General features: G+C 36.2%; 5 protein-coding genes across 6 annotated transcripts; 2 read left to right on the top strand and 3 right to left on the bottom strand.

Moving 5' to 3' along the window:
* Window positions 1-141: 141 nt before the first annotated feature.
* LOC141899374 (serine/threonine-protein kinase Chk2-like) lies at window positions 142-3,905 on the bottom strand. 2 transcript variants are annotated; one of them, XM_074785630.1, is made up of 15 exons: window positions 3,647-3,905; window positions 2,958-3,082; window positions 2,770-2,848; window positions 2,598-2,663; window positions 2,431-2,521; window positions 2,182-2,344; window positions 2,021-2,085; window positions 1,829-1,928; window positions 1,700-1,738; window positions 1,572-1,619; window positions 1,325-1,488; window positions 1,119-1,234; window positions 956-1,041; window positions 781-864; window positions 142-696 (listed from the first exon to the last, which is right to left on the bottom strand). In XM_074785630.1, the coding sequence occupies exons 1-15, from the start codon at window positions 3,804-3,806 to the stop codon at window positions 625-627; spliced, it is 1,458 nt and encodes a 485-aa protein (XP_074641731.1). In that variant the 5' UTR covers window positions 3,807-3,905; the 3' UTR covers window positions 142-624. The 2 variants fall into 2 exon arrangements, with proteins under 2 accessions (XP_074641731.1, XP_074641732.1); XM_074785631.1 differs by having other exon boundaries at window positions 956-1,035.
* A 1,808-nt stretch (window positions 3,906-5,713) lies between these two features.
* Window positions 5,714-19,021, top strand: LOC141899114 (neo-calmodulin-like). The gene is made up of 6 exons (XM_074785267.1): window positions 5,714-5,747; window positions 16,537-16,688; window positions 18,186-18,216; window positions 18,373-18,516; window positions 18,587-18,838; window positions 18,960-19,021. Exons 2-6 carry the CDS (start codon window positions 16,584-16,586, stop codon window positions 19,019-19,021), a joined length of 594 nt encoding a protein of 197 aa, XP_074641368.1. The 5' UTR covers window positions 5,714-5,747; window positions 16,537-16,583.
* Window positions 8,506-10,444, bottom strand: LOC141899115 (octopamine receptor-like). The gene has a single exon (XM_074785268.1). The coding sequence runs from the start codon at window positions 10,442-10,444 to the stop codon at window positions 8,684-8,686; it is 1,761 nt and encodes a 586-aa protein (XP_074641369.1). The 3' UTR covers window positions 8,506-8,683.
* A 465-nt stretch (window positions 19,022-19,486) lies between the features above and the next one.
* LOC141899113 (neo-calmodulin-like) lies at window positions 19,487-20,487 on the top strand. The gene is made up of 5 exons (XM_074785266.1): window positions 19,487-19,531; window positions 19,621-19,651; window positions 19,831-19,974; window positions 20,052-20,303; window positions 20,396-20,487. Exons 1-5 carry the CDS (start codon window positions 19,487-19,489, stop codon window positions 20,485-20,487), a joined length of 564 nt encoding a protein of 187 aa, XP_074641367.1.
* Window positions 20,488-22,497: 2,010 nt separating this feature from the next.
* LOC141900407 (uncharacterized) lies at window positions 22,498-25,952 on the bottom strand. Its single transcript, XM_074787293.1, has 8 exons — window positions 25,778-25,952; window positions 25,393-25,625; window positions 25,194-25,281; window positions 24,687-24,931; window positions 24,472-24,589; window positions 24,137-24,391; window positions 23,754-24,052; window positions 22,498-23,582 (listed from the first exon to the last, which is right to left on the bottom strand). Exons 1-8 carry the CDS (start codon window positions 25,899-25,901, stop codon window positions 23,301-23,303), a joined length of 1,644 nt encoding a protein of 547 aa, XP_074643394.1. The 5' UTR covers window positions 25,902-25,952; the 3' UTR covers window positions 22,498-23,300.
* Window positions 25,953-26,707: the final 755 nt, after the last annotated feature.

The following is a 26,707-nucleotide window of genomic DNA, read 5'->3' as shown; positions in this document are numbered from 1 at the left end:
TTACTCCCCAGGAAACATATAAATTCAATGAAGCGCAACCAGAAACCGGATACATTTACCAAGGACGATTTTCTGCAAATTGTCAATTTTTATTTACATGAATTTCTACAGTTAACAACTTAGAGCAAATGATAATAGGTTTTGACACAAGACAATATTTCAAGAATTTGATACTTTTCGATGCATAAAGTGTCAAAAACGAAATAAAGGTGTTCATGATTTGAGAAATTATGGCTAGTGTTAGAAAACCAGGACAATATTCTGTAAACAGAACATTAATGATAAAATTGTGAATAGACTACAGTTAACGAGATATCAACACAATAAATGCTAATAATACAATCATCAGTTATCAATACAAAAATAAAACAGACATTTAAGATGGATGTATCCATGATTTTGAACAGACATTGAAAAAATTATGATGCTGGTCCCATTCATAAATTGGCGACCTTCCCTATGTACATGATGGTCAATTAACTCTTACAGATTTATAGATACAAACCGTACATGTTAAAATTTTCAAAGTTTCATTTTTTCATTCATCAGAATTGCTTTCAGACACAGTTTCTTTTTCAGTTACGTACTGGTATATTTACACAACACAGGTAGTAAGCCAAGTTCTTATTGTTTTAAATTGAATTTCTTAGCGGGACGTTCGTTTTTTGATTGCCCAACTCGTTTCAATGATGGAGGCTGCAAAAGTGAACAGATTATCTAGATATACGAGCACATGAATACAGATATGACCGTTGAAATAGAATTATTCTTGTTTCTTACGTTCTTTGGAGGTGACATTTGCTTCACATCACTATCAGAGTGAGCTTCTATAAGTTTTTGAACTTTTTTTTTCATACTTTCGTCCTGTAAAAAAAACACAAAAAACCAGACTCATGTTCACTCTAGAGGTTTAACCAATATAATATTCTAGCTACAGCTATTAAATAAATTTTACCTTAAACCATGGATGCTTCAGAGCAGCATCGACTGCAATACGTTTCTTTGGATCAACTGTTAACAATTTCTTGATGAGATCTTTAGCTGAAACATATATCGTATACTGCTGGTCTAAAATAAAGACAACTCCAATTCTATACTGGTAATCCAACGCAAAATACCTGTGTCCGAAATGCCATGCCAATATTGGTCTGGAAAACTATAATGACCCCCAGTTATCTGGGTCTGAAGATCCATTTCAGTTATTTCATCAGAAAATGGTGGATAAGCCACCAAGCTGAAAGAGATCGAAAAATATTCATAACAGTTACATATATGTATTAGATGTATTAGAAATTCATATTCAGAAATATTTGTGAATACTTACCATATAAATGCAATAACACCAACACTCCAGCAGTCAACAGCTTTAGTATAGCTTCCCGAACCAGCTGTAAGTAATATCTCAGGAGCGAGGTAGTTTGGGGTTCCACAAAATGTCTTCATCATGCTCACAGCATCGACAAACTTTGAAAGACCAAAATCTGTCACCTAAAAAGAAAATAAACATCGGTGAACTCACATTAACTTTTTTTAATGTTCATTTCAATATGACATCATCTTTGCTTTCATACTTTGATTAATGTGTCATCATCGTCATTTACCATCAGTATGTTCTCCGGCTAGATTAAAACAAAAATACTTCTGTAAATAGTGATTTTGCTGGAAAAACAATCCAAGATGAATCATGATCCTTTTTTACCTTTAAATCCCGATGGGTGATCCCATTCCGATGCAGGTACTGGAAGAAAGAGGAAAGAAGTAATGTACATTCGATCCAAAAGGAATTGATCAATACCTTTGCAATCAATATTAGAAATAAAACACGTACATCAATCGCAAGTAAGATTTGATAAATGTACAATTTCGCTCGGTCTTCACTGAATGAACCTTTGTTTGCAAGACGATCGAACAACTCACCTCCTTCTAATCTACAAATACAATGAAAATATATGATTAGAATCACTATAAAGAATGTAAGTTATCTCAGGAAAAACTGTTATATTTGATTGGTAACACTTACAGTTCGAGCACTATGTACACAGTATCTGGAGTATCAATAACATCTTCAATTTTAATAATTGCATGCTGGAATAATATTATAATTTCAACTATAAATATCTCCTGAATAAATCACTAGAAATTCGTTGAAAATGAAATATATAGTTTACTACTTGAGCCTACATGTTTAAGGCTTTTCATTATGGCAATTTCACTTTGTATCTGAGGCGAGATATTCTGATGGTTTTGTCCTCCTAATGAAAAGGCTTTTTTAGAAATGATTTTCACTGCATATTTACTGCAGGTGCCTTTCTGGAATGCAAGGCGTACTTCTCCACATGCACCCCTACAAATATCAAATGGATACTAAACTAAGAAGATTGTTGCAGGTCAGCTTTGAAAGTTTGTAGATCATTCGACTTAAAAACATACCTTCCCAAGACTTTTGTAACCGTGTATTTTTTCGATATCTCTTTTGGAAATCTATTGTTATCAGATGCCAGTAGATCAAGGAATACGAAAGCTTAAATATAAAAATAAAATGTTGTTGAAAAACTGTTTTTCACTAAAACAAGAAATCTCAAAAATCAAGATCTCACCTTTGTTTTTTATCAAAGATAGTCCTATTTCATCATTATTGTTGAGAACCTGCTTGGCATCCTTTCCTTAAAAGACACAGAAATTGACATTTCACAACCAATTTCAAATGAAATTATAAAGACCAAACCAGATTTAACAAATGATGAAAAGGAGTGTCTTTAGTGAACTAACCAACTTTCTCTCCATTAACAAAAGCACCATTAGAACTTTTATCTTCAAGGAAGACATGAGTACCAGTGCTACTGTGGACCTAGAAATACAATGCGCTTACACTGAAAAGATTTGATTGACTACAGAACATTACACATTCAATGAATATCAGAATTAACTGATTATATCAGTTAATTAACTAGCTTTACCCTGCGAATGATGAAGTGAACTTTGCTATAAGCTTGAAAACATTTGTGTTTCTTCATTAGAGGGCTGTTGAAAACATAATCACAAGTCTCCGCCCGGCCAAATGTATACTCTTCTTTTATCAGATCTTGAATAGAAAAATATCAGACATATTCTTCATTCTTACAAATTGGGGTTATGTAGCCTAGTAATTAGCCATGTAGACAAGTAGTCGACCAGGGTAAAAGCACAAGGGACCTGCTTTTTTCACTTTCTAACCAGGCTCCATTATCACATGGCTCAAGAGATGTTCGGAACATTTGATTAACCCTTTCAGTGCTGACTAATTAACACCCGTAAGTGCAGGAGATAATATGAAAAATTTCAAAGATTCCGCCCCAGTCAGTGTGTTGAATAACGGGCATGCTGCTCTAGTGCGCTACACCACGATATGGTATATCATTAGATACTAATATTTCACATCGTTTCACATGTGATGGAGATGCCATCTTAAAATTGATAAAAGCTAATTTAATTATAGCAAAGTCCAACCGATTTATACACACCACCACCACCACCACTGCAGTGAAGTCAGTGACAGTGTAGGCTACTGGTGTGTAGGACGCACTGAAGGAGATGGTTAAGTAAGCAAGAAGGAAACTATGTTTACTATCTCAATGACAACGATAACTCATACTCGTGATGAGCTTACCCATTGCGGTAAAGCTTTCCCCGATTGGAAAAAGTCTTCCCCACACATTGCTGGGGGTTTCCTCGTCTTCTTCTTCCGACAGAAATTCACCGTCTCCTATCTCCTGAGTTGGTAGTTCCATGGTACTGCTACTACTAGTACACGGGTCCTGACTTCCCATAATAGGAGTATATTAACAAAATAAGAACAAAATACCTATCTATCATTCAATGGTTAGGGTTTAAACCGGTTTGTTTTGAGTTTCACGTCAAAAACACATCAATTCAATTCAATCACTACTTAATGCAATACTTTGAAGGGTCAGATTGATGATTGTTGTTGTATTGGGTTCGAATCCCGAATATGAGGATTTTCTAGCTGTCAAACTGTGTTTTGCCAAATTGTAATCATGTGATACTTGCGCCGAGTGTCCACACCAGAATGACGAGACTTGAACTGACGGATAGAGCATCGCAATGTCTTGCATGGTGACCAGTTCCAGTTATACCTCTCTGTTACCACCAATAAGTTTGATCTGACATTTCCATGTGACAGCGGGTGTCCTCCTCGGCACTTGGCGTATATTATTGGATTATTTTGGTTAATTTAACCAGCCGCATTAGTATAGTTCTGGGAGAACGCTAATTTCCTCGGAGTATCTTTGGTGAACCTTTCCAATGTCGTCTAGACTTGATTCTTTCGTGGGTAATGATGATTGGGAAATTTTTCCTCTGTCCGCGCTCTGCGATATCTATTGGAAACCACGTTCTTTTCATATTGCCGATGAAAATGATGGGATAGATCGATCATAATTGTAAGTGAAACGAATGATGCCCTTTCTTATGCCGTATTCTCGATTTTTGTGTCCATTAAAGACCCAGTCAGCGCATGCTGAACTGAAATTCTTAGAAGAATATACTTTCCTCTTTTGGCATTTTTGAATGGAACTTGGTTCTTTTTCTAAATCATATTTACAAGCCCTCGTCCTGAAAACCACAAAGCCTGATTAAAAAATAATTTCACGTTGAAGCCTAATCAGTTGAGTAATTTGATTTGCAACAACAAAATGTTTTAATTACTACACGAAGACCGAAAATTAAATTTTGAAATGCACTTCAGGCTTCTTGTCTCGTCTGATTCGTGCGCAACAGTTCAAGTTCACTGTGAAGGTATTGGAGTTCTTTCATTTTGGTAGAATGCATGCTGAAACATGTATCACTCAAACTGATCTGTTATACTTCATTCGTGCTTAATTCACCAGTTCGGTCAATAAGCATAATAAGCTACGATTAATTTATGGCAGTCTTTGAATGAGATGCCTTAAAATGTCATACCCATCTCAAAAATTGGCTACAAATGAGCATATTGTTTAAAATTGGAATGCGGTGATAAATTTCTAACGCAAGACGCACTGATAATGAGTATCTTTTGCGGTGCCATTAACGATGATTCGGAGGGAAATCTTTTATTCATGGTGTCAATTCAGCAATAACTTATGACAGTAATAACCGATCAATTCCGGTGGGCCATGTAATTCCTTTTCTGAGTTCAGACGACGCAAGCTGTCGGGAAGAAAATGGATTGATATATCAAACCAAAAGAGCGCATCACCGACCGGCCGGAGTGAGACGACTGTCTTTTTTAATGTTGTCGCCCACTAACCTTAAATCATGTTTTTCCGAAACATCCTTTAAAGTGTGTCCTACCGAATTGCGGAATACGATCCGCAACTATTTTCCATCATACATTTCATCATTTTAGTTTTTTCGCTAATCCAGAAAATTGTCGATATCCTTATAACCTACATTGCTTCAAACTGTAAATACACCTTTTTGCCTCAGACAAGATTTATTGACTTTTATGACGTAGGCTAGCTATATAATGGATAGCTTGGCGGAGAATTTTATTTTTCGAATAAGTAGTTCATATCGTGAATATGTAATTCAACATGTGGTTAGATGTTATAATTTACTGCAATATTTTATCAGAATTACAAAAAAACTTCTGTCTAATGTCAATCGATGTTTTATCGCAATCTATTTTGAATCTCTTTTTTTTAAACTCAACACTGGGCGTTATTGGGGATTCACTTCGGGAATTTGTACGGAAGGCATGTATGCTTGTATGTATTCATCGTTTCCTATCGGTTGATATAGGTTGATATCCAAATATATTTGCAAGACTATCTTTTAGATAACTTGGATGACGACGGATTTATTCCAAAAAGTCCGCCATCCAAGCTTTTTTATAGGCCTTATTGAAATATCACTATGTTGACGACATTTTTCGCCGAATGAAATCTAAACTTGAAATTGAATTATCTTTTTTCTTTTGAATCGATGAATATACGCCAATGATTAGTGTACACTGACTTGAGGTAGCAGTGAAGCCTCATTGCATTTCCATTTCAGTGAACTAAGTGCTGTCTGGATTTTTTTGTAATTTTTTTCAATCGTCCGTATACGGATGCAATTGCGACGGGATCACATCTGATGTTATCAAATCACGATTGTCTCAAAAATTAAGTAACGCAGTACGATGTAAACACGATTCTTTAATCTTACGCGGATGTCTTAGTACACCGTATCCAACGGTTCCAATCACATTCGACCACCTTCCTAAATGTATTTTATCGGAAATAGGGTTTTCATCTTTATTGGCATGGCTGAAGAGTCATGAAGAAAATCCAACATGAATTGGTCCGTCAAGCATTCCCAAATGACATTCGCGGAAAGAGCCTATTGTACTTTATAAAGACTGTAAAGATGGTATCAGTCATTGGCAACGATCTTCTGACTAGGCATATCGATTCGAAACATACATACATTTACCTGCTCTATTATGTTCCGAATCTTCATTCTCAGAATTCTGTGGTACTTTTCCTTACATGGTTACAGGTTTTCCAAGAGAGATCGTTCAAGGATGAAAGCCATACTGACAGTCGCTTCATTACTTGGCCGGTAAAAGTAACTTGTAGCATAGTCCACGTTGTGTTTAATGTCAGATATTTGCCTTGCACTCTTTCTCTCAATATGGCTTTACGCTGATACCACGAGAATGTTAGATACGGATCTGGGGCTATCCTGGTGCATTGACGTCATACTGAGTCGAATTTAATGGACCTATAGCATCTCCGGTGGGGCGATAAGATGAACAAGAACCAAAATTCGAAAACGACGTAGTTTTCTACGAAAACCACGATGATATCGATTTATTCAGTTGGCTACCCAATCATAAATCACTTTAGAAATTCGGTTCTAATTTTTCGATCATAGTATGTATCGAACATCTCATGACAACGGGGTGCAATGCAAGAGTGTGCGCGGAAGGATGTCGATTATTTGGTGTAATTATTTTCTGAGACAGTTTGACGATGGCTCGAAGAAATATCTGGTAATTTAGTTGTACCGTGATAATCGCTGTTGCACGTGCTATGGCAGTGGGTGGCAAGATGATGATGTGCTAAATATCTAAATCATACAGTTCGAGTTTGAGAAGATTCCGTTCTAAAGACATGGTGATTATGTTTGAGTGCGCTTCTCGAATATCCAACTGCAGGAAAGCAATAATGTTTTTATGTATTCATATCAAAACTACTCTATTGGAGGGGGATGCTCAGAGAAACCTGACAAAAGGTAGTTACCTAAACAAAAAACCCGATGAGCGATTCATCTAATATGCCCTAACAAAAACTCTTTTAGGCCAATAGCAAAATCTTGTCAGTAGATATTAGAAAAAAGGGCACTTTGCCTAAATTCAATTGCCCCCGCTATGTACATATACGGCCTTATCTAAGGGTTACTGTGTCAGTCGATGTGCATACGTCATCAATTTTGGGGTTTCAAAATAACATTGAAAATTGTGAATATTGGTATTTATTTTGTTAGCAAATCAATTTCATGAGTCTAATTTTCTATGCAATATGAATCTACAAGTTAGTTATCTTGAATAATCTAAACTCAATCGCTAATCTCGAGGCCAATGTAAATAATTTGTTGATTATGTACTCGTACTATGTCCGGATTATTCTATGAGTAGTGATTTGGAAACGAATCGCTCTGCTGCCTGATTCAATGGATACGACTTGTCATTTTATGCCATGCTGTAATTGTAACACGTATCCGGTGACTGATATACCGTCGTCGAGATATACATTTTTGTGGTTTCTCAAGTAATTACACGTGATCAATGTCCCTAATTACAGAACACACTCTAAAAATACATTGGATATCATACAACTGTGATGTCACATCATTGTATATGCACAGCCGCAAGTACGATCTTTTTTGATCTTGAAATAGGGATTGACCCTGTTATTCATTTGATTGGTAGATTTCGTTCGATTTGTTTTGATTAAGTGTACACCTTACAAACCCACCCCACCTGCCGTAAGAGAAACAGGGGTTCGATTCTGAAGTCGGAAATCGAACGATCTTAGGGTCAAAACCAAATTATCATAACCATGTATATAACTTTCCGGTCATCTTTTAAAAACGAGTTCTGTGGATAGTCCTGAATTCATATGATTGATGTCTTCAACACGTATACTCCTCAACGATAATGATAAAAGAAAAAAGAATATCGTTGAAAATAAGAGATAACTTTATTGACACATATAGAATTGCTTCAACGTTACAAAACAACTATGTATTATTGTCATGGTCTTAAAATAACATTTCCACGAAATAGATTGAGTATTCATCGATGTAGATGCAATTAACGATTAAGATTTCAAATCCTTCTATACGCATACGTACACGAACAAAGAACTGATTATTGAATCGTTAACATATTACAGCCTCGTATAAAAATAGATAGTATTACAAAAATACAATGAATTATACTTACAGATGAAAACAATTTTAGCATTGATAGGGCAAGGTGTTTTATCACACGTGAGTCTTTGTTTCTCCTCTGATATGAACTGTTACATCGATATGTTTTATGTCGTGATGTCTATAGACGGTATTTCGGGTACGCGTTTATAAGATATTTACCGGAAAAAGATTGCCGGTCGTAGCGATTCATGCTAGACCGGAAGGGAAGAGGCGAATTGCGTTATACGGGATACGAGCACGACTTGCGTGAGCAGACGCCACACATAGCTTTATAAAAGGCATTTCCTCGAAGGCATAAAATTTTCTTAAAAGCTTTCCTGAAATCCTGATTGAAGAATGTGTATATAATCGGATTCAGGGCCGAGTTACAATAACCGAGCCACGTGAAAAAACTCGTAATGGCCGGGTGTATGTCACAGCTAGGACAAAATGGCAGCATCACGGCTAACACGAAAAACGGAAGCCAACATACCACAAAACAACCCATTATTATTCCGAGAGTTTTGGCGGCACGCTTTTCTTGTGACACTGAAATGTGTTTTTTGCGTGGTCGAATTAGTTTTCGTACTTTTCGCTTTAAATTACTGGCTTCTTGTTCGGGATTTGAATCGTTGCTAATGCTGGCTTCGTCAGTCTCGAATTCAACAGTTCGTCTGCGGAAAAACGTTTTGAAACTCACTAAAATATTGTTCTTTTTCTTCGGCAGCGACTGCGCGAAGTTGATGGCAATTGCGGCTGTGCGAAACGTTCTCAAAGCATTATTACCTGAGCCCTCATTTCTTCCAGGTTTGTCAACGGAATTTCTAATATCGAAAGATCTCATTTCGTGCTGTATCGATAGTCGTTTCGACGTCAATTTATTTTCGGCTAATTCGCCATCAGAATAAGCGCTGTTTCTTCCGGAAAAATCGTATGTTGTTGAGCCGTCACATGTGACACTAATTCCACCAATGCTAGTCCTCGGTTGTGAATTTGGTGCTTCTACTTGAAGAAGACGGCTATTTTTTCTCGGAGATATAACATAGGTGGTAAGACTCTCGCAACTTGAATTAAGATTATTATCGCCATTCTGCATCAACCGATACCCTATGTATGGGTTAATCGTGTCTATTTTGTTGCTCTTCGATTTCTTCGATGTTTTATTTAAAGTCGAATTGGTTTTACAATCAGCGGTTTCACCCGCGTAAAGAATAGAACCTTCATCAATGCGGACTTTGTTCATTCTAACGCTGACCTGACTGGATCCAGGACCTGGAATCCACTCACGCTTTCTTTTTAAAGTTGCTCGGAAAACCCAGCCATACAGATAAAACATGACGATCAACGGCAAATAAAATGCACCAACGGTCGAAAATATTGTATAACCTTTATCTTGTGAAATCAGACACGTTTTCGCTTCTCTTAAGGACGAAGTTTCTCGCCATCCTAATATCGGTGGAAGCGCTATTATCACCGAATACATCCAAGCCCCTAATATCATCAGACATGCGCGTTGTGGCGTCCTTTTACAAGCATACTGTAACGGTTGAGTAATCGCGTTATACCGGTCGAAACTGATTATGCACAAATTCATTATACTCGCCGTACAACAAGTTACATCGAGACATATCCAGATGTCACAAAGCATATGGCCCAGTTCCCACTGGCCCATCACTTCGTAAACGATCGAAAACGGTGTAACAACTATTCCTACGAGTAGATCACTAACCGCCAGACTAACGATGAATGAGTTGCCGACTTTACGAAGTCGTCTCTCGGTGACTACAGCCACCACGACTAGAATATTACCGCAAACCGTCGTAAAAATAATGACCGCTGCCACGCAGGCGATGGCTAACGTTTCTACATGGGTGTTGTCATTTTGATCCGTATAATATTCAGACGAGTTTGACAGTGTTAGTGATCGATTCACGGGGAAACCTCTTGAGTCATTATTTTTAATGATTCCGCTCTCAAACGATAGATTAAAAGATGCATCCATTTTTGATCAATTTGATTTATTCTACGCGCGTCGTCGATAAGAAGAAACGCTTGATTTTGGATCTAACCCGATACTAATAACGACGTTCTTCGTTCTGATCAGTTCGATTATTTATCACAATCAATGTTTATAACATCCACTTTAAGGTAACTCGTATGCATTTTCTGATTTACTGTTATTTTTCCTGTGACTATTCTAGATTGGCGTATAGCGTCATGAAAGCTCTCTTTCACAAAGCTCGTCAATTCTTTTTCATGATTGTTTCCCTGATCTTTTCGAAATAGAAAAAATCGATATGCGGCAGGCGAGTGTAATTGCCACAACTTGTGTTTAATACTGAAGCCTGATTGATAACTGATAGTGAAGATGTGAATCTTGGTTTTTACCAAAGCACCACAGCAGCTGTAACGATCACGTAGTTTTATTAATTTTCAACACGGGAAAACGAATATTCGGTATATTTTTCCATGCCATTGAGACATGTCGCACGATAGCTTCGGCAGTCGCTATCTTTGCTCGTCAGTGTCACGTATGAGGTAAAATAGCTGGCGGTAAATGTGAACCAATGTCTCACTTTATGGCTAATTCCTCGTAGCTAGTTTTCGTAACACGAGTTTGGCGTATCCCAAGTTAATAAGCGTAATCATGGCGAAAATTGTCCTCATCATGAATGAGTCAGTTCTGTAACAGCCCATTTTTGCATCACAAATCCCGGTTCAGAAGTTGTGAGTAGTGCGTGCATTTTTATCGGCGTCGTCACATTTCTTTTGTGTTTCATCCAACCGTGTTGCTGAAGCGCAGTTGATCAAATCTCATTCACGAATCAATCAAGATTTTTCGATCCAGTTTTTGCAAACTCAAAGAAGATAGATTTCTAAACTATCATTAAAAAAACTATCTTACGTATTTCACGTATCTTACGTTATCCTCGCATTCGACCCGTTTCATTAAACCAGGCTTAATGGACGTATATACACTTATTATACACGGTTACGTGATGTTGTAGTTGTTGTTGTTGTTGATGGCGTGTACAGTCTGGAGGATTTAATCACCCGTAATTTTGTGTTGTCTCTGAAGTGAATGTAACAGCGAATTAGCAATTACTTCACTTCAATTAATTTCAGCAAAACTGCGACCGTGAAATATTACGCGGATATTCTTCTATTCATTCCTCTAGTGCGAAATAACTTTCCTTTGGTTTTGTTTCTTCCGCATTCACCACCTGAAAAATAAGCATATCCAATATTACTGATTATATGATATAAATGAAATGTCCGTTTTCAGCAACACTTTATTCACTCAAGGGTGCTTTTGTATCGAATGTTTTCCATGGGAAATAAAGAATCGCATTTAATGTACTAATGTACATCGATGATGCAAATATGATTCTTGACTTAAATATAGTCGGGTTGAAGAGCCATTATTCTATCGATGATAAAAACTTTAGAGTAATTATACCTGATTTATGATCGAACTAACATCTGCAAGAGCGTAGTCGTCAAATCACCAAATACTCAACAAAATAGACGATAGCTCTGTTTAATTGTCTAATGTAGTTATGGATAAAGAAAAAACTAAACATGCTTCCAATATTGACAAATAGATGAGCAGATCTTCTCGCGATAAATTCTCCCAAAATGGACACAAACTAATGGGTTACGCTTGGTCGATCTAACTGAAGATAAATGTCTTTCTCATTAGGCGTGAAAGCAGAAAATTGGTAAGCTATCCCGCCAGTTTATCCACGATTCATTCTCAATGTGATATTGACCGTATTACGTATGAGACTGTAAAATCTATCGAGGTCAATATGGCCTCACTCAACCCACATAAATATGACTACACCCTCCGATTAAGATTTGTTGCTGCAAGCAATATTTCTAGAAACTGCACGAGACTCTATCGGATCGAAATATTCGATAAAAGCTAAATGACTTTGCATCTCAACAACCTTCCTTAAATGGCAAAATAGATCACCACACTGATGTATGTTGGAGCTTATGAGTATAAGAAAGTACTAAGAAAGATAGTTTGATGTGTACACACAAATCCATTGCATAGACGTTAGCCTACACTCGTCATTTCATCAGATACAAGAATATGCGGCAATCGTTTGACGCAATGAGAATTTACTTCACAATTTCACAATGTTTTTCTTTTTATCAGCGCAAAGTAGTCGCTCTTCCTTAACTCGTAGCCTTGATACGCAGGCGTTGATAATCTTGTAGACGAATTTTTGCCACGCTATTATTGAGTGCTTTTCGATCGGATTTTCAAAATGATTGCATCGTTAGATTTTAAGGTTTTACCCGAGATGTAAAAAAAAGAACTAAGTAGGAGTGTTTATTGGTATAAAGTTATGATAATTACTATTCTATGTGATTTTTACTCCGCACAGGTGAAGCGGTGCATTGCTATAATCCATATTTCTATCTATACGTTGATGTATAATATTAAACAACCATCGTTAATACTTATCATAACGATAAGGACGACGCAACATGCCGAACGGCAATTTTCAGCTGATATTTCCCATACATTGAGTCGACTCGTCGAAGCTATTCCACCTTTGATGTCTTTAATAAGCGTGATCGAATGCAAAACGAAGAAAACGCTATTTTAGATGCACGTAACACACACTTTCTGATTTTGAAGGCAATATGTGGGCTGAAATTTCTTGAACATTACAACCCTCTTCCATGACTCCCACGAACGATGCCATTAGAAAAAAGTTCTAGCTTCGGCCCAAGTATACGATTAATCATTCAGCATCGGGCTCATATTATCAATATTTGAATCAGTGAATGACCGGGGAAGTAAGTCAAAACAACACTTAGCAGTTTTTCAGTGTTCTCGCCGTAGCTCACGGTCTTTACGAGCTACATAAAAAGACGCCAAATGAGAAAGTCACAAATTGGGAGATCAAAGTCGAGCCAACGGGTGTGATACCGAGCGCAAATATGGACATTCATTCGTATAATGACGTTGGGCTTCGTTTCCGATCTACGGTTATCAGCGGTAAATGCTTCCGAGAAGAAATCACAGATCTAGCCTTTAAGTAATGATCGAAAAGAAAATACAGAGCCTCGCCAACAGAAGGGCTTTTTCGATTGTATGCACGGGGTAGTACGAAGTTGGGATTGGTTCAGGTTGTGACCAAGTGACACACAACGAAATCCTAGAAAAATAGTGCTCAACAGTCTTTGCATGTCCAAAAAGTTACTATGCTTTCGCTATTCCTTTCATTTTCGGCAGATATATCAATAATTCAAATTACTCGTTTCGCTTTTCTGTCTGAAACAATTTACATCCCATATCTTTAAAACCTTAAGATTTTGCAAGTTGTTTTATTATTTATATAAAGTGCCACTACCAAATTCGCATTTCACAAAAATCTGCGATAGACAAAACACGTATACTTCTGGGGCTAGCGATTATCGCATGAACGTCATAGTGGCTCTTTTGCGTTTTTTTTTCCGATTCATTATATCGTCAAAGCAATGTAGTCGAATGAATATTTCCCAAAACAAATATTCATTTGCATGGTAACCAATGGGTGGGTGGTGAAAAAAAAACCAGGCGAATACGTATATGTTTATCTGTGTAATTAAGGAATTCATATGCCGCCGATGAAATGATATTTTCCGGTAATATAACGAATCGTGATCTCATACCAGACCGAATTACAATCTTCCGCACATTCACCATATCGTAAAAAAGAGTTCATTTCCTGTGTATCTATATATTCACATGTGGGTTCGTTGTACGTTGTAAACGGTGTATATATCTTTGGTGTTGATGTTGTGAAAATAAACTTCATCGAAAAACTTGTAGATCGGCGAAATCTTAAACTAGGAGTTCTTATTATACAACCCCGTGATTTATTCGTTCATCGTCAAGTTGTAACGTAACTAGTGAGACACTGTTCTTAATTTGTCAGCTGGACAGCATACACAATTCCATACAAAATCAAAACTTATATTGTAATCAATGATGACACTGGCAAAAATGATATGGATATTGTTGCGAAGAGGCCATGTAAAGATGAAGGACTTGAACCTCAGTCTACGTCATAACTGCTTAGTTGCTACAGGGTTGGTATTAATTTTAAATCCTATATTAATTCCGCGAATATTTCCGTTACCCATTGATCATCGTTAAGCTCTCGTAAAATTTGGAGCATATTATATTGCTTAGGCAAAGAAAGCGAGCCATAATGATGAATTGAGACTAATGACCGTATGCTCATCTCGTACTTAAGATTTACACCATTTGAGTAGGTAAAAACGGACATACACAACCCATAAACAAATATACAGAAACAAAATGTATTCTATTGATACTGATATTTGGAGACATTGTTTTTTATTCATTGACGAGTCCAAATGAAGTTAAGCAATCGTGATTCTGCGTCAGAAGCGGTATTTTGAGGCAACTTCAAAGGGCTTTATGATCTCTAAGAGGAATCATTAAATTTCACTCTTTATCTATGTTCGTGATATCTAGTTACCGATAATTCTTTTTTCACGAGAAAAAATGATTACGACTCTCCGTCCTTATATTGACAGGCATTAGTAGGAACATCGAATGCATTTTGATTCAACAGGACAAGAAGCAGAGATTAAGTAAAAATCTATCTGCTTTTGGGTCTTGTCAATTAAATTGTGAATCGACAATGGGTGAAAATTTGATAAAAAGTACTCTTTTGACACATCTATGGCTAGTCGTTGGATTATCCTAATTCTCAAGCCACTTTCGTTCCGATAATATTAAAATTAAAGACATGAAGACGTGACCTTCAACGGTCACATGGCATAATTACGTACGTTGCACGTCACGTCTATTTCATCGACGAACTGTCACTTTTGATTTTATGAAAAGCATCATCTAATAAATCACATCTTTGATCTATTAAAATGTAATTAAAAAGGTACGGCGCCTCGTCACCGACATCAGTGTTGGCGCCTGATGAAATAAGGTGGTGCATATCGTATTCACAAAAAAAAACAAAAGTTGCCAAACCGAGCGACAGGATTGGAATTAAAAAGAAACAAAGATGCTCCGATACTGAAGCTTATCGCCTAACTATACAGTATCATTATTCTATCTCAGTGCGAATAAAAGGAAATCATAGTTTACTTGGAACTGTTATTTTCGTTAACATTTCTGATGACTAATAGATATACGGGAAAACAAATGAAAAAGTACACTACTATCTTTTGTTAGAATTATTCTATAATTCGGCTCAACAAGATGAAGCTCAACTTTAAACTCTAAATACACACCTTTTGATGTAATGATTAGATATACTGCCGAATGCCAAATAATAACGAAGAAGTTATTTACCTTAAATGAAAATATTAATCCTTATAGGCAATACTTGTCGCCGCCTAACAATAATTTTCCCATGTGACTCGATTTTGATGTTATCCTATTACGGTACGGAGAGGTTTACTGATAGAACTGTCCACACGCAACGTTTGGAAGCTCACAAATGATTCGCTAGGTGAGCGTTATCCACCTACGAGCGCGCACACACCGCAATCTCTTTTCCTCGTCTTCAATCTTTTCTGCGATGCGATGAATAAGTCTAGAGTTTCTGGTTACAAAGTCCGTGACGTCACGAACGACATCTCTCCAGTTGTCACAATGAAAACCGAAAACGTCATTGCCTCAGCACTTTCGGTTGGATTAGAGGATAGGCGTAAGAACTGAGATAAACAGTACCGGTACCCGAATAAGTACACTAAAGGAAACTGTCAAATACCAGACATCATATCCAGTAAAGCACGGTGTATTTTTAAGACTTTCAAACCAAAAAATAAATCGTTATTTTGTATTGTCGTGCTGGCCATGGGGAAATAATCAAAGGTATCGCTGCAGTTATCAGATTTTGAGACACATGTATGGATAACTAATGGGACTGTCTGATTCCTTCCATAAACGTAATTGAACTCACCCAACGACGGGGTGGAAAACGAAACAAAACCCTTACGATGATTAATTAATTGCGTTCTGGGAATACATCATATTTTGATGGGGTATACACGTTCCTGCTCGTAGTACGCCCACACGCTGAGATTTTTTTAAAGGATTTCTGCACTTGCCAAAGGAATCGTATTTCGAGGATGGTTGAGCAATGAAATGGTCGATCTTGAGTTACACAGCACTTGTTACCAGACTACCTGGAGATAGACAGGCTGAATCAAAGCAGACTCCTACACATTCAAACCACAAGTATCGGGTAACATTACGCTTTCATTACATCACTTCGAACTATTTTTACAGTCACTGCAAACTAGAAGATAAATACATATTCCATCTGAATAGAATAGCGATGATTTAGATCTAAATCCGTGTCGTATCATACATTTTATATTTTTGCTTTCACAGATGCATTTCTAATCAATTTGGTATAAAGCCACTGGGCCCACGCGAAATGAGATCCATTCTTTGTGTTTATTTTGTTGATAAAAATCTGTCTACTGGAAATAGATTCCCATTTTTTGGACTTATTTTAATCCGCAAGTTGAAGGAACTAAGAATTAGTAGCTCTCAGCACTAATGAACAATTTCACAATGAAGGAACCGCGAAACTGATCCTGGGTGCCGGGTACCTACGTAGCAATCACCGAGAAAGAATACAGACAATTTGTAATTAGAAATCGCTTTTGATCGTGAATTAAGGCGTGATTAGCTTTTAATCACGTGTACCTCCAGTGGGATTACCTCCCGTCTCCTAAGTTCTATCTGGTGGTAGGTGGGCTTTTTTTAAAATTCAATCCTACGTAATACTAATTCCAATGTAATATATATGCTGGAATTTTCTTTTCACAGTGAATTTGGAAAAGATTCAAGTGACAAATTTAAAAATCAGAATATAAAGCCTTTTTCGATATAAACCGTGTTCTCGTCTATATAAGTAAAGTATTTTCATATCTGAATTTCCTACATGGCTTCTACGTAACTGCTGCATGATTAATGGTATTTCGTGTTTTCTAGATAATTCTGTGTGTGAGTGTGCATAACATTACTGTACACAAAATCTTACTATCTTTTACCCAAAAATCTATAGATACGCAGGTACTGTAAAAAGAAATGAGAAATGAAATTGTAATAAAACTGTTTATTCCGGTTAGAACTGTTGGTATTTGTTAATTTTCTATAAGCTCATTGCACGAGGTTTTCGATTAAGTATAGGTTTTATTATCGTAGATTTAGTTTTTGCATTTAGATATTTCTCAATATCGTCTGCGTGACCAGTACATATTATAGTTGTCTTTGTCTATCGGCAAAAATAGCATTTTTTTACATTCACGGAAACGTGTTACCGTGTTCGTTATATTAATTCACTGTATACGAAATATGAACACACGCTGTTACGCTGATACACATTCCTGTTCTTTATTCAGCAATTATCTCCTCTAAAAGAAAGAAATAATTGTTGGAGTAAGAGAATAAAAAAACTCGTTACATTTATATACATACATTTGTATATATGAAATCATACGTAGTTTGTCGTTAGATATCTACAAAAGGTTGGATTTTAAGGAATTACTAAGTCATGGCGACTAGCGTTGGATATAGCGATCTTAATTCAACATCCTGGGTATGTGAGAGAATTCAGAATGAAAACCACATATAACATTCAACGTGCTTAGGAATAGCTTTCATATTCATATATCTTCAAATCTCACTCTTATTTTAGACCATATATCTTCAAATCTCACTCTTATTTTAGACTAATGCACTTTCGGAGGAGTTAATCGCAGGTAAGTATCCGGTTCTAATCTATGAACATGTACGCATTACGTCGTTTGAATAACAGAAAATCGAGCAATCTACCAAATAAATCTTTTTAGATTGATTATCATGATTTCTTTGCTAAATTTCTATTTGCTTGGCTTATGATCGAATATCTTATACAGAATTGAAAGAAGCATTTGAAATATACGACACAAATGGCGATGGACACATATCAAAGTCTGAAATAGCCAATGTAATGAGACGGATGGGGCTATTGTACAGCGATTCAGAATTGGACGAAATGCTTGCAGAAATTGACTCAGATGGTAAACATATTTGTTGTTTGCTGAACGCAACTTTTGTGCGTGAACTTTAGAGTTAAATATTTTGCTATAGGTGACGGTACAGTTGATTTCGGGGAATTTCTGTCGTTTATGGTGATTAGCTTGGACCAAGCAAAAACCAGTGACGTCGTCCTAATGGAGGCATTCCGACAATTCGACATCGGTAATAAAGGTTACCTGAATGAATCTGATCTACAAAAAGCTCTCAGTATTTTGGGAGATGGGAACGATACAATTCGACGAGATGTACACAGTGTCCTGTTAGACGCAGATTTGGATGGTGATGGAAAAATTACTTTTCAAGGTAGATTCTGCAGTGGTGATCGATCCTGCATTGAAATTAATCCTAAAGAATCGGTCAATTAAATCATACAATCGTTTTGAACGTGTTTATTCCATTTCTGAATTTTGTTTTGAATTTTCAGAATTCGCAAATATCGTAGTCGCTGGACAGATGAATCATACTGATATTCGCAGACTTCATTAACAAATACATGTTTTTGTTTACATACATTATAAGAATAAAAGTTGATAAATCGCCCCAAAAATCGTTTGTTCCTAATTTCAAAATAAAACAATATACTATACTATACTTTATTCAATACGCGATACTCATTGTACCCCAGGGTTTATAATTAGTCATTAAGTTAAAATATATACATACATGTATTCTCGTAGAAATAAGATTCATATAGAGAAAAATCTATATTACAGAAAATGTATTAGTACCGGTAAATGTGCTAATCGAACTCAGGCTTAGATTTTCCAATGCGATAGAGCACATATTATCTCATAATCTGAGAATAACATGAGCCAATTAATCGCATGGTTTAAGTTTGTTTGTACTTAAAGACGTGACAATTGCTGTTTCGTCGTGTTTTCTCTGCACGGTTTAATTTCAATGGTTACCCTTCCTTCAAATGTCTCTATGTCTTAATGTATAACGAGAGTAATGGCGACTAGCATTGGATATAGCGATCTCAACTCAACATCATGGGTACGTATTGTAATGATTTCGTTTTTTTAAGAAAGTAAAAAAAAATGTCTCTTTAAAAATGTCGCTAAAATGTGTAACTTGATTTTCAGGCTCACGCACTAAATGAAAGGTTAATCGGAGGTAATTAAATCATTGGGATGTGATCTAGTACGTAGTATAATAAGTGCAATTTGTGTTTCACTGTTTGTGTAAAAATGATATTTTTTCTTAGATTTTCAATATGAAAGTAAATTCAAATGTTTTATTATGATAGTTACATTGCCTACGTTACACAGTGTGAATCGTTATTATATCAATAGAGATAAAAGAAGCTTTTGAATTGTTTAATACCAATGGCGATGGACATGTCTCAAAGTCTGAAATGGCAAATGTAATGGAACGAATGGGACTATTGTACAGTGATAGAGAATTAGATGAAATGCTTGCAGAAATTGATTCGGGAGGTAAATTCTTCTTTCGTGTATTGTAACAACTCTTTTTACGATCTGAACGTAGCAATTTAGATTATCTTATATATAAGGTGATGGTACAGTCGATTTTGGAGAATTTCTAGCATTTATGGCGGTTCACCTGGAAGAGGCAAAAACTAACAACGCTGTCCTACAGGAGACATTCCGGCAATTCGACATCGGCGATAAAGGCTACCTGAACAAATCTGATCTACGAAAAGCTCTCAGTATTCTGGGAGATGGGAACGATACAATTCGACGAGATGTACACAGTGTTCTGTCAGACGCAGATTTAGACGGTGATGGAAAACTTACTTTTCAAGGTCCGTCGTGAAACAGCGGTTTTATTTACTAAAATTGTATAAGGATTGCAGTGTCAATCATTTCTTATGCAATGTTTTGTTGATATTTTCAGAATTCTCCGAAATTATTTTGAGTGGACACATGCCCAGTACGACGTTTCAAAATACGATTCCACAAACGCTTGATTTTCAAGCATTGGAATAAATGGAGGATCAATGTTATTAAGTGATGAAGACAAAACTATAACAATCGTACTTATCGAACTTATATCATAAGCATGTATTGGTCGATTTATGAACACAAATACTTTCGCATAGCATAAGAAAATCAATTCTTTTATTTGTAAATGGCAATGTCTAATTGAATCTTCGTCACACGTCAGGTACGAGAAGCACTCTTGCAGCCGTATATTGGGGGGGGGGGGGAGGAGGAGGGGGCATACAGTTCCAACTTACAAATTGATCAAAATCAAAACAATGGGAGCAACGTCATGTTTGAAGACATGTTCAAAATGATCTCGTCATGTTCTTTATCATTCTACCAAAAGTAGTAACATTTTGAATGATTTCTTGAATCGTAGTGTGGTCAGTAGTATACTGTCCCCTATTTCTCCATTTATTTTTGGTTATGCATGTCAATTATAAAATAGATGCATTGCCTAATCATCAGCTAACCAGTACCTGGAAACATTCTCTACTTATACTCTCGCTTTTGAATCTCCATCCCCTAAATCCCTAAACCAATAAATTACTATGCATCACTATTGTGTATTGCAAGCAAACTTGGTATTGCATACATGATATTTGAATACTGTACTTAGTGCTTAGTTACAATGAATGAAATGTAAACCTGTTTAACCAATTAATAGACAGAATACACTCATTTAAATATACTGAACGACGATTTCAGTATCATATATATTCTTCAATAATATCCTCAGACAATAATTTGAGAAATAGATATATTGAAGTTTTATTGAAGTTGCATGGTAATAGAATTTACCAACAATTTATACATGAAATTAGTTTAGAGACTGCAGACCAATCGCCTAACTCTAACGTAACGAACATAGTCGAATTAAATCAGGAAATCGATTCAACCATATACCAGTACTTGACGGAATTGATGTGTTAGGTCAAGATGCACGCAGCCTGATGGATTTTGACAACGGCACATCAAATTCCTATATGCTGTCAGTAGCGGAAATGTTCTGGATACCTCGATACCACATCAGTGCAACCCGGTTACTTATACGTAGCGTAAACAATGGTTTATGCGTTGTTTTTGGTTTGGTCGGAAATCCGTTGATAGTTGTAGTGATGTCCAGACCAAAATTCAGACAACAGTCTTACAGTCTTCCATTTAGCGTGCTGGCTATTTCGGATTGTATCGTTTTATTGTTCGTGCTGATAACGACAGTTTGTGAGATCGTTTATCATTTAACAGACATTGGACTGGGGACATTTATCCATAGTGCATTCATATGTAGCTTAGTTGACTATGTGTGGATTTACTTTGGAACTGCCAGTCCTCTGATTCTGGTGATAATAGCGACAGAGCGGATGTCGGTCATTCGTTTCCCGTTCACAGCCCCGCGATTCTGGACCCGTAAAACCGTCTCTATTTGTCTATCTTTAATTCTGCTATTTGTGTTTGTGTGCCACATTCAGATGTGGTGGGAAGTAGTGTATGTACCTGGCGTTGGTTGTGTCACATTTTATTCTTCAAGTTTTCTCTACTGGGCTAATACTACTCAAAGTTCATTCATTCCATCTACCGTATTGTCCATCACAACTACCGTTATCATTATTACACTTGTACAAAGAAAACGGGATTTTTCTAAAAGCAAAGTGGTATCTTCCGTTTCGACTCAAGTATCAATAATGGTGTCGGCAACATCTATATTCTTCGTGGTTTCTATGGTATCTCCGAACACCATATGGCCAGCGTGTCAAATTTATCCCGAAATGCCAACCCTAGACATTCCTTTGACTATGTGTGATCTAATAACAACATGGAATTATTCTCTGAATTTCTTCTTTTACGTTGTGACTGGTCGTGATATTCGAGTGGAATTAAAGAAATTTTGTAATTGTCGATGAAAATGCCCAAGTTTTTGATCCATTTAGTAGAAAATTACGTACTTAGATGAAGTTTTTATGAATTAGTAGATTTTATTTTTTCAAAATCAAATTTAGGAAATACAGTTGTCCAAAATAGGCAAACACATATCCTCCTTATCAAATGTCTAGATGATTTTCATTCAGAATACTTCACCTTTATTTACACACTCGTGATGTTACAATATCAATACGAGTACTGATAGATTACATGCATATAATCATAGATAAATTGATATAGTGGCTTAGAACGAAGGTAGATCATGTGTTAGAAATTATTTCGCTATTTTACAGATAAAATGTCAAACACTATTTGGGGTCTGAAACTATGTTTTATTTGAATGACAATAAGGATATGTTATGATAGCTAATTCATAACGTATTTATTGCAGTTTATCGCATTTCCACAGACAAATGGTGCAATTCTAGAAACCAATGGAATATGTTGAATTCAGAGAAAAAATAATAAACACAATATAAACGAATTAACTAAATTAAAAAGTCATTACCTATAACTATGAAATGACTAACACCAGTAACTGATAATATGCTTTTCTACAATGGTCGGTGCATCATGTTTGAGGATGAAAGATAATACACATCATAGTAGCTCGTGATTAGATAAAATAAACGTAACCAGTATCGAATTTATTTCGGTTTTTTTAAATATTTTGTCATTCCCGCATAGTCTGATAAGCTTGTTCTGAGAAATGAATAACAACTAATCATTCGATCGTTTCACATCCGGTATTTATCAATACTGCACACCACACTTCCTCGTACAAACACGACATTGTATCAACCCAATACACACAGGCGATCAGTGAATAGACTTACTTTTAACTGATTCATTTTCCTTAGAATATTTCATTTCAATATACTTCAAACTTTCAAATCTCACTTTCCTTTTTTGTCATAACTGGGAAAATGATGATTCTCATAAATCGCATCTGCCTCTGAAATATCGGGATAAGCAGGCCCATTATTTAAATGAAGTATGTTCTCATAAATTGGAGAATTTGCTCCTGGAGTCAAAGCATTTGCAAAGGTTCCTGTTGCGCTTAATTTAGGAGATGCAATTCCGTACAAATCCTCATCTACAGGATCGGATAAGCGATTTCTGCTGCCAGCAAGTTCGCTTTGCAGGTCTTTTACTAGTTCCAGATAAAGAGGCTCATTCTGAAAATAAGATACACGATATCGTTTTGGTATATAAAATTATCATTTATCGCCTTCTTACTTCGGGATATCAATAATTGTAACATTACATAATCTACGGCGAATCGAATCTACTGAGATGCGACTTGAAATCATAGAACTTGAGTTCTATGTTGAAATAAAGATACTTACCGATGGACCCGGCCTGTTCTTCCATTGTGGAGCTGTGATCTGTTCAGAAACGATCTGATTTTGGAATTCTTGGGCATCAACAATTTGGTCAGGTTCGACATACATTTTTTGATCATCTTCGTCAATAAATGTCGCAATTGCGTTTTTACCAACGGCAAGATTGTCCCTATTGCCGTTACTCTGTTCGTGCCGAACGTGAATCTGCACACCGTTTGTTGCAGTTGGAAATGTATTCTCCGACAATTTTGGGGTCGCTGGAATATTGTTTTCGATACAAGTATCAAGACGAGCATCATCTCCTTAAAAGATATATCGGTATTAAATTATTGGAACTCTATCCCTAGTTAAACAGACTTATTTCGCTTTATCTACCGCAGATATACCTTGAGCACGATTGACTATCGGATCTAATGTGATATCTCCCTTTTTCTTTCTTTTCTTTCTTTTTTTTCCTATCATAATAAGCACTACAAACATCAAAATGACAATGGCACACACAATCCATCCGACGTAATTAACAAAAAATTTCCAGGGGGGTGTATTTGCGTCTGTTGGTTCCTTCTCGGTGATAGCTTCTACGGTAGTGGTGATTTGATTCGCTTCGATAGTTACTTTCGGGATTTCTATTTCTAGAATGGCTGAATTTGAAAATGAGATGATTGAATAAAAAGTAGTTTCATTATAGTATCTACATCAATAATTAAACAAGAAAACTTACCATCTAATTTCGGCGATCTTCCCAGAAATATTCCCTGGCGAATCATTCCATCAGTTGTGATCCAACAGTCACAATTGGCAAGATAATCTATAGATCTATCGGAACGACGTAGTTTAACCTTTAACAATTAATCAAATCAATTCAATTCAGAAATACGTTGAACCAATCACCATTTATTTTTATTTATGATATCGTATTTCTTTCTGTATACCTACCTGTTCAAGGTTCCATTCAGGAAAACCGTTTTTACCGTCATGCCATATCTTGATGGCCGAAAGATCACCAACATCTACAGTATGAAATGTAAAATGTCGTTCTCCATTGTGAACTGTTGCCTTTACGCTGATACCACGTGAATTAAATTGACCGCCACCGTAAAGTTTCAGCCAAATATTAGCCAATGTTTCTCCAAATCGTTCCGATCGATTTCCTGTGAGAATATTTGCTTCCCATGTCACACCTGAAGCGAATATTATGTTTTTAGCTGACATAGTTTATTATTTCCTTAAATTTTTTGTTCTAATTGTTCTAATTGCCGTTGTAGCCAAATATTTCGCTCATTTTGGTCATCTTCTTTGATTGATTCATTGTGCTTGCTTTCGGAATTCTAATATATGATACAGCGTTCTGATTTCTACTTAAAAGACAATACACTTTATATGTCGTGATGACATCAGAATTCGAGGGCGGATATTTTGCTAGAACATTGACTGGAGATTTACCTTTGTTTCTTAAAGCAAAGTTTTCAACATCCTTTTCTATCCAGCTATCACTCATTATTGATTTCTGAAGATTACTGTTCTTTAAAATCTGATAATTTAAGAAGAATATAAATCCGTTCCCACGTTTTGTGAATTGATACTTCATGTTTATCGTCATCGATGAGAGACTTTCGACAATAATAAAACATACATAACTCACCTTGAATGTGTGTACAAACCAGTCAATATCCCATTTGGTTTTCGGAGGCGTGACTCTTATTCCTTTCAAACGATCTAATTTTTCGCACTTGATCGATGCTGTGTTCAAGTGCATTTTGATATCGGACTGTTGATCATTGTCGTCATCGTAGATAAGATCCAAAGTGAATGTTGCGTTACTCGAAGCGCGGTCTCGGGGTTCACCCAGCTCCGCTTTAATGTTACATTTTGGAACTACGTAAAGAAATTAACATCTAAATCAAAACTATAACGTTTCACTTGATATTTTCTATTTAGAATCTTCATCCGACCAGTGACGTACAAACTAGAGTTTAAACGTCCATGATCCGACGTACGAGATAATATATGATTCATCACTGAAATACCTGGTGTTGTTGTTGATTTTGTTACATATTTCGTCGGTTCATCGGTCGATAATCCTTGACTAACAATGCAGATAATCAGAGAAAATTGAAAACAGACAATAATTCTATTCCGTCTACGAATCATCGTTTGTTTTTTTCTGTTCTGAATTTAATTACGCGGAAGTGAAAGCACAAACGAAGCTGTTAGAATGAATTTATGTCGAGGTGTTCAAACTACAAAATAGATTTTGAATTACAAACTAACCAATGGTAATCCGGCCTATCCCTACATATGATAATCACCGTTAGTTTTTCCATTGGATCCATGTTCGTATCTGATAAATTTCATTGTGTCTAACACAATAGCACAAAATTGTGTACATCATTTATGATAAATACTGTATAATTGTGAACAAAAAATTTAGTAAATATAGTTTCATGTTTTACTGCTACATAAATACAGTTTTACAGCGAAAGCACGTATTTCCTTCGCAGTTTTCTTTGGCACATGAAAAACAATCTTGGATTGTGATCTAAATAAAAGTTATATAGACCAACTAACAACTTAAAGACCAGTCCTTAAGATTTATGTCAAATATCACTTTAGGATATATTCAAAGGTAATTCAGTAAAATTGGTAAAACCCCGAAGTTCTGTTATTGACATTCTATTTTGGGTTTCGATGTTCGAAATAATGTTCGCTATGTCTTTTGTCTCGATGGCTGCTCATTCAGCTGCAGATATTCTGAACAACTATCTTTTTCTTTTGGTTCCATTTCAGCTGAACGATGTCAAGTCCAATGCAAGTGTTGTAGATGTGTGCATAGAACTCAAATCAAATTTGATTTGAGTTCGATGTTAAGTGTGAAAACACACTTCATTCTGTAGTATTGACTACACTGGCCCGACTGATTGTTCTGGAAGAAACTACAACTTACTTAGTTGAACTAA

Source organism: Tubulanus polymorphus, chromosome 2 (assembly GCF_964204645.1).
Source record: "Tubulanus polymorphus chromosome 2, tnTubPoly1.2, whole genome shotgun sequence".
Classification (NCBI taxonomy): domain Eukaryota; kingdom Metazoa; phylum Nemertea; class Palaeonemertea; order Tubulaniformes; family Tubulanidae; genus Tubulanus; species Tubulanus polymorphus.
The sequence above is the reverse complement of the archived record's forward strand: the minus strand, read 5'-3'. Positions and strand labels throughout refer to the sequence as shown.